The 10,951-nt window shown below is 48.2% G+C and overlaps 1 protein-coding gene across 1 annotated transcript; it reads right to left on the bottom strand.

The window, feature by feature from the left end:
- Positions 1–1,170: 1,170 nt before the first annotated feature.
- On the bottom strand, positions 1,171–10,148 carry GJC3 (gap junction protein gamma 3). Its single transcript, XM_019987096.2, has 2 exons — positions 10,044–10,148; positions 1,171–4,761 (listed from the first exon to the last, which is right to left on the bottom strand). The coding sequence occupies exon 2, from the start codon at positions 4,758–4,760 to the stop codon at positions 3,933–3,935; it is 828 nt and encodes a 275-aa protein (XP_019842655.1). The 5' UTR covers position 4,761; positions 10,044–10,148; the 3' UTR covers positions 1,171–3,932.
- Positions 10,149–10,951: the final 803 nt, after the last annotated feature.

Raw genomic sequence — 10,951 nt, 5'->3', positions numbered from 1 at the left:
AGGAGAGTGGAAAGAAATCAGGTGTTTTCGATGGGAGTGCTTAAGATTCCGAAGCGTGGGGGGCTTCCCTGGTGGCTCAGTGGTAAAGAATCCGCCTGCCAATGCAGGAGACACGGGTTTGATCCCCGGTCTGGGAAGATCCCACATGCCGCAGAGCCACTAAGTCCGTGCGCCACAGTTGTGCTCTAGAGCCAGAGGGCCACAACTGCTGAGCACACCCACAGCAACTGCCGAAGCTGGCACTCTAGGGCCCGTGCTCTGTAATAAGAGAAGCCACCACACTGAGAAGCCTGGGCACCAGGACTAGAGGGTATTCCCCGCTCTCCTCACCTAGAGAAAAGCCCACGCAGCAGCCGAGACCTAGCACAGCCAAAAATGAAATGAATGATTAAAAAAAAAGATTCAGAAGCACAAATGAATTGACTTTTGGTACCCAACTTGAAGACAGCAACCATTTTGCTCTCCAAAGGAGCATCCATTGAGGCTTTCAACATGCAAGATGCTTGCCTGTCTCGGGGAACCATTTGTTTCTCTTCAATGGAGCTTTGATCTTGTGTTTCTGAGGTGCTCAGTTGTGTATTCTTCCCACTCTATTCCTTTTCTTATGAAAGAAATGTTTCATTCTTCTTGTGTCCCAAAATCAGATACTGCCTTTCCTGTAATATGCTCCATAACTGGTTACTAACGGTATGATCAGATGATTTGGAAAGGGGGTTCCTGTGGTCACTGTTTTGGGGTTTTGATGGAAGTTCTATACAATGTCTTAAATGTTTAAATTAGAAAACTGATAGCTGCATTTTCTTTGTGAATTGGAATACCATATTGAGAAGGAATCTGCGGGCATTCCCTGTGGCCCAGTGGTTAGGACTCTGTGCTGCACTGTGGAGCCCAATTCCATTCCTGGTCCCCGGTGGGGGGACTAAGACCCTGAGTCCCACAGGCTGCACAGTGCCGCCAAGCAGAGGAGAAAAAATAGAGAGAAGGAATCTGAGTCTTAAATATGAGCCAAGCAAGAAGAGGGGCTCTCATCTGTTACTGATGCAAACATGAGTATCTGTGGTGTCTGTGTATCTGTATGTCTGCCTTTGTTTTGAACTGTATCTCTTTAATGTCTCTGTGTCTTCAATCCTGCCATACTTCCGAAATGAGCATCCTTCTTTACTGAAAATATTGAGGCTCCCTAATTTACAATTTTATTCATATGGAATTTCAGGGGATCTCAATTGGCTAAACAATCTTAACAAAGAAGAACAAAGCAGGAAGATGGACACTTCCCAATTTCAAACATTATTACAAAGCTACAGTAATTAAAACGTGGTACTGCCATAAGAATAGATACATAGATCAATGGAATCAAATTGAGAATACAGAAACGATGCCATACATCACCAAGCAATTGATTTTCAACAATGGTGCCAAAAACTATTATATGTAGGGAAAATAAACTTTTCGACAAATAATGCTGGGACAGCTGGATATCTACATGGAGAAGAATGAAGCTGGACCCTGTCTCATAACATATACAAAAATTAATTCAAAATCAAAGACCTAAATGTAAAGCTAAAACTATAAAACTTTTAGAAGGAAAGTTAGATGTAAGCTTCATAGTCATGGACTAGGCAATAGTTTCTTAGCTATAACACCAAAATCATAAGCAACAAAAGAAAAAAATTGATAAACTGGATTTCATCAAAATTAAAAACCTGTGCATCAAAGGATGCTGTCAGTTAAATGAAAGACCACCCACTGAATGGAGAGAATATTTGGAATCATACTTGTGATGAGGATCACACAAGAAGAACTCAACAACAAAATTACAAACAACCCAATTTTTTTTAAATGGGCAAAGGATTTAAATAAACGTTCCTCCAAAGCAGCTGTACAAATGGCCAATAAGCACATGAAAAGATACTCAACATCACTAGTCATTAGGAAAATGCAAATCAAAACCACAATGAGATATCATTTCACCCACTAGGATGGCTAGAATTTAAAAATCAAACAGGGAAAAAAGATAATACGAAATGTTAGCAAGGATGTGGATAAACTGGAACCCATTTATACATTGCTACTAGGAGTGTAAAACAGTAACTGGTACAGCTGCTGTGGAAAAAAGTTAGACAGTCCCTTCACAGGTTAAACAACGTTACCATGTGCCCCAGTACCTTCACTCCCAGGTATCTACCAAAGAGACCAGAAAGTATGTGTTCGCACAGAAATTCGCACATGAATGTTCATGGCACCATTTTTCATAATAGCCCCAAAGTGGAAACAACCCAAATGTCCACAGCCTCTAAAATGAATAAATAAAATGTGGTATAGCCATACAATGAAATAACACTCAGTCATAAAAGGAATGAAGTGCATGATGCTAAGGGAAAGATGCCAGGCACGAAAGACCACACACTGCATGGGTCCATTTGTAGGTAAAGCCCACCCTAAGAAAATCTGTAGAGACAGAACATAGATTAGTGATTGCTTATGTCTGAACGGGTATGGGGATTTGGGGATAAAAGCTAAGTATTTTAGAGTTTCTTTTTGAGTTGATGAAATGTTCTTAAACTGTTGGTATTATGGATACACAGCTCTGTGACTATACTAAAAGTCATTGAATTGTATACTTCAAATGGGTGAATTATATGGTATGTAACCTACATCTCAATAATGCTATTTAAAAAGGGACACCATCAAGGAGAAATTCAGAATGATGCCAGTTGCTTTTTTCTTGGCTGGGCTCTGGTTATAACTAAATACCAGATTCTTTATGAAACACTGTGTAGCAGAAAGAAAACATTATTATTTTGATAGCTGTTGCCAGAGTGTCTTTGGGGAACCAGATGTCTTTCCTTCGGAATAAACCTTCCTAATTTACTGGAGGATCCTTTGAGATTCCATTTGCAAACCTGGAAACCGCTCTTTGTTGAGAATTTGAGGGCAAGGAAGAGCTGAGAAAGGAGATGTTTCTGCAAAAAGGTGGAAGGCTGGAAAGCTTTTGGACCGAAATGACTGAGAGACTCAATAAAAAAGCAGCCTGATACTCAGCATTAGATTACCTACTGAATCATACTGTGATATAAATGTTCCTTACTATTAGCCCTGAATCAGCAGTAATGATTTCTGTGTTATATTGAGGACTATGAATTTTAAAAAGTAGTCATAGTAATCTTCCAAAAGAGTGTAGCCAAGTGTTTGAATACATCAAATCTACATAAAGGACCCTGGGTTATATATGAGTGAAAAGCCAGGGTTTCTTAATAAGACCTATGCTGCGGGACTGGGCGCATTTTTGGTTACAGGACTTCGAAGGTGGGGGAGCAGAGGACGTGGACAGCTGGAAAGAGGAGGAGACCCATTGAGACAGGAAAGAGGATTGTCCTCAGCAACAGGAATGCCAGCTCGGTGGTCAGGATTTATTGTGCAGGACAGGGAAAGGTGCTGTTTTATGGAGGCTTCTGCTGGCCAACTCTGGAAACAAGCCTGTGAAAGCTGTGATGCTGACACCGGGGAATTCTGGTGAGAAGGCACGACAGGACTCTCCAAGGAAAAGCTTCGGACACCAGGTCTCACCCCCCACCCCACCATGGCTCTTGGATTCGCAGCCACAGCCTTTAATTTGCCATGGAGCTACACCCCCACTCACTGGATGTCTGGACCAAGAGCTGATCACGGGGTTTCCTTCACAGGGGAGCCAGGTGTCTTCATAACTCTGCAGAAGCTGAGACTTTTTCTAAGTGGGAAGAGACCTAAACGGAAGGGCAGGAGGTAAAATGCGCTGAGTACTCTGGCCCTGATTCATTGGAAGGAACCATCCAGCTGTTGGGTGGTCAGGACACATTTGCTGAGAACCTGCTTTTCTACTTTATAGCTTATGGGGGCGTTGTGCTCCCCAGAGGGTGAGGGACCCACCCTGGGGGACCTTCAGGATCCATACATCAGGGGCGGGCAGAAAGAGGGACCTCAGAGCCCCTCTCGCCTGCTTCTCCGGGCCGTTCTCTTATTTCCACCACTGGGAAGTTATCCGTGGGTGCCTTGCATCTTTTGGCACTCTGTGAAGTTGGGGAGTAATTAGAAGAGGGGGATTTGTGCCTCCAGATCCTCCACCATCTCCCCAGGCCCAGGAGGACAAGCTCCAAAAGCGTGAACAAGAGACAGAGCCCCGTAACCCCAAACATGGTCTTCAAGAAGATGCTCTTCTCAGAGGGGCGAGAGAGGTAACAGTTGGTACTGCCAAGGCAGGGCTCTAGACGACACACAAAGGAACTGGGCATCCTGAACCCGTACAGGTGGTACTGCCCCCCCAAGGCTGCCCCCTCAAGGGCCAGTCGCACCCCGAGCTGTGCCACGTAGGCCCAGAGCAGCCTGGAGCTGCCAGCCCTCGAGGCCTCTCCGCCCTTCTCCCCTTGGCTCAGCGTCTCTTCTTCCGTCTTCACCTTTTCCGATGCCTCCCAGTGCCAGATGACGTGATACAGAATGAAACCCATGTAGAGGGCGCTGGGCACAGCCACCAGCGTGACCTGGAAGGCCCAGAAGCGCAGCGGGGAGAGGGGGTGGAAGGCATCGTAGCACACGGCCTTGCAGCCCGCCTGCTGAGTGTGACACACGAACTCGCTCTGCTCCTCGCCGCCGCCGAAGACCCCCGTCCCGCCGGCGGCCAGCAGCACCAGGCGGAGCCCCAGGAGCGCGGGAAGCAGGAGGCGGCCCACGGGGGTGGGGTGCCGGCTTTCCTCCGCTGCCACCCGCCTCAGGAAGCTGCCGCACATCCTGTTAGGAAGCAGAGGACAGCGGTGAGCCTCGGTGCGCTGCGCGCCGGGCCCCAGGAGAAGCGCCGGGCCGCTCTTCACTCCCGATCCAAGGATGGGTAGGGCAGGCTTGCTTGCTCCTCCCCGAGAACCTGGTTGATCAGATACCACGACCTGACTGTACCTCTTTGTAGTTATGGAGTCATCTCTCTAAAATACTAATTGTGAATGAGTGTGGCTGTGACTTTCTTTTCTTGCCCCTTCCAGTGCTGCTGGGAATTCTGGTGAGAAGGCATGACAGGACTCCAAGGAAAAGCTTCGGAGGCCAGTACCCCCCCATCCACCCACCCACCACGGCTCTTAAATTTGCAACCACAGCCTTTAATTTGCCATGGAGATAAGCCCCCACTCACTGGATGTCTGGACCAAGAGCTGATCACAGGGTTTCCTTCACAGGGGAGCCAGGTATCCATAATTCTGCAGAAGCTGAGACTTTCTAAGTGGGAAGAGACCTAAATGGAAGGGCTGGATGGGAGGGAGCAGAGACAGGCTCTGCTCTCCACCTGCAGGGAGAGCAGAGCCTGTCTTTGTCTTTCTCTTTCCCTCCCTTCCTCTCTCGCTTCCCAAAGGCTGAATAGTCAGAGTCCTCTGAAAACCGCTGCCTCCCCAGACCCCGGTGCTCACAGGCTGCCTGTCTGGCCTCTGCTCCCCTCACAGTGGGGAGACTGAGAAGAGGTTAGGTCAGGGGGGGTCAGTGGGGGTCCAGTGAACAGAGCGAGTGTTGAGGCTTGTCTGGTCTGATGTTCCAAGCAGCTTAGGAAAGAACACTTGGAAGAAGACCCAGCAGAATCTACTAGTTAAATGTCACGGGGTTTGGGCCAAAGCCAGAGCTGACTGGACAAAATTCGAAAACTCGACCCTGCTTTGTCATTGCTCTTTGGGCTTGTATTTCCCTCGTGGTGAGACGTGACTGGAGTCGAGGACAGGCTGCAGAACTCCTTCACTTCTCGGGACAGAATGCCATCACACCGTGAGGCCAGTTTGCCACTTTTCATCTCCTCTCAGCAGCCCTCAACATCCAACTGCTCTTCTAACTCTCCTCCATCAGCCCAAACGCTCACACACCTGGTTCCCCTGACTTACAGAAGAGAAAATAGAGACTATAATGTGAAACCCTGCAGCTACTTCTTTTATCTTCACAGTCACATCCTGATGTAGCATCTTCGAGAAACAAGTGTCTTTCCACTTGTCCAAGGCAACCCTCCCTTTCAAATCTATGTCCCTGGGGCACTCCTTCCAGCTACTTTGAGGATTTGACCCCCAAATTACCTTTCCTGTAATTCCGACCATCCTTGTTTCCTCTCCGACATTGAACTGGCTTCAGTTTCTTCCAGTTAAGTCTAATATTAGTAACCTGAATTTCTAAGTTAATATGGCAGCAAGTGCAACATGCCTAATTGCTCTCTTATCAGCTATTATAATACCCAGGGAGATGCACAAAACAATCTTAAATGATTATTAGTGTTATAAAGTATAGATAAGAACGGGCCATATGCCAGAACTTAGGGAGAATGGTCACTTGTGTGCAATCAAAAGAGATATTGAGATGCCTCCAAGAGACAGTTCTGAGGGCTTCAATTGACCAAAGAATTATGTCACCATCCACCAACTGTGTGAAGCCATATTTTGAGCCACTCAGAATCCGAGTTTGAACCTCTGCCTGCCCCCTCAGTCCCTCTCTTCCTTCTTTGTCACAGACTGTGAAAACTCCAAGCGTATCAGGCTGCTGAAAATTCTTTTCAGTAAAATTGGGTTAAAATTTTAAAAGAAATTTATTCCAGTCTCTAGAAAGATGCAAAACTGGTCCCATGACTAAAGATGGCAGATTGAAGATAAAAGGTTATCCCCTCTCATCCCTAACACTCCTCGAAAATGAGAGTAAATGGATCTTTATGAGTGCACCCACTACAAAGAGAGCAGAAGAGCATCGGAATGATCCCTGAAGGCAATAGAAAAGGTTCTGGAGAAAACTCAGTCAGCATGCTAGAAAGCACACTGGATAATTCTTTCAGAATTCAAAGGAAGAAGATGAATAAAAATAATAAAAGGTAAATAGATATGGATCAAAAGCAACAGTTAGAACTGGACATGGAACAACAGACTGGTTCCAAATAGGAAAAGGAGTACGTCAAGGCTGTATATTGTCACCCTGCTTATTTAACTTATATGCAGAGTACATCATGAGAAACGCTGGGCTGGAGGAAGCACAAGCTGGAATCAAGATTGCCGGGAGAAATATCAATAACTTCAGATATGCAGATGACACCACCCTTATGGCAGAAAGTGAAGAGGAACTAAAAAGCCTCTTGATGAAAGTGAAAGAGGAGAGTGAAAAAGTTGGCTTAAAGCTTAACATTCAGAAAACAAAGATCATGGCATCCGGTGCCATCATTTCATGGCAGATAGATGGGGAAACAGTGGAAAGAGTGGCTGACTTTATTTTTCTGGGCTCCAAAATCACTGCAGATGGTGACTGCAGCCATGAAATTAAAAGATGCTTACTCCTTGGAAGGAAAGTTATGACCAACCTAGACAGCATATTAAAAAGCAGAGACATTACTTTGCCAACAAAGGTCCGTCTAGTCAAGGTTATGGTTTTTCCAGTGGTCGTGTATGGATGTGAAAGTTGGACTGAAAAAAAGCTGAGTGCCGAAGAATTGATGCTTTTGAACTGTGGTGTTGGAGAAGACTGTTGAGAGTCCCTTGGACTGCAAGGAGATCCATCCAGTCCATCCTAAAGGAGATCAGTCCTGGGTGTTCATTGGAAGGACTGATGTTGAAGCTGAAACTCCAATACTTTGGCCACTTGATGCGAAGAGCTGACTCATTGGAAAAGACCCTGATGCTGGGAAAGATTGAGGGCAGGAGGAGAAGGGGACGACAGAGGATGAGATGGTTGGATGGCATCATCGACTCGATGGACATGGGTTTGGGTGGACTCCGGGAATTGGTGATGGACAGGGAGGTCTGGTGTGCTGCAGTTCATGGGGTCGCAAAGAGTTGGACATGACTGAGCAACTGAACTGAAAATCTGTTTATAATTTGGAAATCAAGACAACAATAAAGTCGCTAGATGTATTAGATGGGAAAGCTTAGCGAAAGCTTTCCTTAGAAAGGAGTGATTTTTCCATAAATGTTTCAGTTTTGTTTGGTGACTGAGGTCCACAGCGAACCAAAAGAGAGGTCAAGTTTCAAGGCTGGTCCTGGGTTTCTCAGCCTCAGCACTGTTGACATTTGGGGCCTGTGTCTTTAGTGTGGGGCCTGTCAGAGGAGAGCTGGCCCATGAGCTGTAAGACCTTTAGCAGCGCCCCTGGCCTCTGTCCACTAGATGCCAGCAGTGCACACAACCCCCACAACGGTCTCCAATCAATGCTAAGCGTCCCCTGGGGCGCAGATCGCTCCAGGCTGAGAACCGCTGCTTTCGGGTAGCACTGATCCATCACCTGTCCACTCTTGGCTTCAGGTACCAGCTCGTAAAGCAAGACATCTGTACCAGAGCATCTCCAAGGGCTTTTGCAGGGCAGATCATCGGCCCATTTCCAGGTCGGTCGTACACCCTCCCGTGATGATGCCTCCAGCCCCGCCACTGCTGAGTTCAAAGGGTCCTAGCACTTGTGGGGGTGGGCAGCACTGAGCTCTGAGGGTTTCTGCCTCAGCTCTCCCGTCAAGTCACCAGACTAAATGCTAATTTAGTAAACTCTCACCCTCATCTCATTTCAAAGTGCAGCTCCAAACACACATCTCCCCAGCAGACCTGGGATTTAACAGAGAGCGGAGAAGGCAATGGCACCCCACTCCAGTACTCTTGCCTGGAAAATCCCAAGGACGGGGAAGCCTGGTGGGCTGCAGTCCGTGGGGTCGCGAAGAGTCGGACACAACTGAGTGATTTCACTTTCACTTTTCACTTTCATGCATTGGAGAAGGAAATGGCAACCCACTCCAGCGTTTTTGCCTGGAGAATCCCAGGGACGGGGGAGCCTGGTAGGCTGCCATCTATGGGGTTGCACAGAGTCGGACACGACTAAAGCGACTTAGCAGCAGCAGCAGCAGGCCCAGCATGTTCCAAGTGTCAGGAGTTTGAGTGGTTTCCAGAAGCCCTGTCTCTGTTCTTCTCTCTTGCCCATGCCCACCCCAGACCTGTAGCCAAACACCCAGATGTTCTCTGGGAGGCTCTCAGAACTGAGCTGAGGTCTCCAGGTTTCCCCACAGAGGGAGAGAACAGGAAAAAGCAGGACAAGAGGACTTGCTTGAGAACCCCTGGTTTGGAGCACCCTTCCGTGTCCTTTACGCCACGGCTGTTACCACCAGCACAGGGCTTATTCCACACACATTCCAGGGCCTAGAGTGTGTAGGCAGTAAATATCCTGCCCCATCTTCCCAAGTCTGCAGACCAGGGGAAGTTTCTGATAAACTAAAGCCCAAATATAGCCACCCCTCCTCCCCTGCTTTCCTGGGACCCCCTGCTTTCCCCATCTATTCCAGCCATCCCCTGCCCACCCTTCTCGTTCTCTGAGACCCTCTCCCTCCTCCCAGAAACATATCTTTGCCCACAGTGGGTCAGAGACCCCAGGCCAAACTATGGGACCCAGAGAGCTGAGAGCTCAGCATTGTTGAGAAAGCTCGAGAGACCTCTCTGTTTCTGGAAGGGGAGAAATAGTTGGCAAATCAATTTATTCAAGAGGGGGTTGGCAGGACCTAAACTCTGTCAAGATATTAGAAGCAGTTCCTATGAGTTCAAGAATTGGGAGAACGAGGAAAGCCCAGAGTTGGAGGAGATTTTCAAATATATAAACATATTTTTTTAATTCCATCATGATTTTGTTAAGAATTTTTCTGAGCATCTCTTTTTTGGGGGGGAGAAAAATTCCAGGATTCCATAGGTGGCAGAAGCCACCTCTGGAGAGAGTTAAGACTCAACATGGCCATGAAGGAAGGGTGTCCACTGAGGCCAGTGCTGGGCCCAGCCCCTGCCTCCAGCTCACCCCACCTGGCCTTGAAAGCATTCTAAATCTTTTGCTAAAGGGTGGTTAAGGGTGCAGCGGCCCTGGCATCCCCAGGTGTGCAGAACCGCAGGCCATATCCCAGGCTTAGTGAGTCAAGACTGAATGTTAATGTTACCCCATCGTGGGCGGTGGGCGTGAGCATTAGAATTGCAACTGAGCAGCCCAGAGCCCGGGGTGGCCCCCTCCGCTACCCCAGGCCCTGGGCCGGGCCAGCCCAGCCTTGAGCTGCCCCAGCACTCACCTGGCAGCTTCGAGCCAAAGCACCCGCAGCAGAGGAAAGAGGCAGACAGAAAAGTCCTCAGGCCGGAGCCTGCAGGGTCCTCGCTCTCCCCCAGGCCCTGCCTCCCTCCACCACCCACTCCTTCCCCCACCCCTTGTCATTCCTGGCAGCCTTATGCAGGGTCAAAGAAATGCAGCCAGAGGGGCAGGCAGCCCAGCTGCTAAAGAATGGACTCCGGAGAACAACCGTCTGTTGTCGAGGGTCAGGGGTACATCATCTACATGAACTGAAATGGGGAGAGCATCCGAAAGGAGGCAGAGGCTTTGGCGTCTTTTCAGTGTGGGGGCTGGCAGGCAACAACAGAGAGCATTCCCTACAGTTGTCTTGGCTGGGAGAAATAACGCGGGCCTCCCCCATAGCCCGATGGGCGTCTGCCTGCTCCTTGTCCTCTCAGCAGCTCAGGGATCCCAAACCCTGGGAGAATTCCAACACTTGAGTTCCAGATACCGCCCCTGTGCAGATGCGGGGCATCGTGCCACTATTTTCTAGCATTTAATATTTTTACGGAGAACTTCAAGTCCAGCTTGGTAATCTTCACCTTTTAAGCCATTTGATCTTTTTACAGTTTGCCAGATGAATTTTTTTCTTTTTTTTTGGGGGGTGGGGGGGTGGGGGGGGGGTGGGCGGTGCCCACACTGCATGGTTTTCAGGATCTCAGTTCCCCGACCAGGGATTGAACCCTCTGCAGTGAGAGCATGGCGCCCTAACCACTGGACAGCCAGAGAATTCTCAAATGAACGTTTTACCTTGGAAGCCTGTTCACTCCTCCAGGGGATACTATTCAGCAGGACTTCAGAAACCTCTCACTGGCTCTCTTCTGTTCACATCTGGTCCACAGGAAATACTGATGCATCTCTAGGCCAAAAAAC

The sequence above is a fragment of the Bos indicus genome, chromosome 25, assembly GCF_029378745.1.
Source record: "Bos indicus isolate NIAB-ARS_2022 breed Sahiwal x Tharparkar chromosome 25, NIAB-ARS_B.indTharparkar_mat_pri_1.0, whole genome shotgun sequence".
NCBI lineage: Eukaryota > Metazoa > Chordata > Mammalia > Artiodactyla > Bovidae > Bos > Bos indicus.
This window is presented reverse-complemented; position numbering and strand designations above follow the sequence as displayed.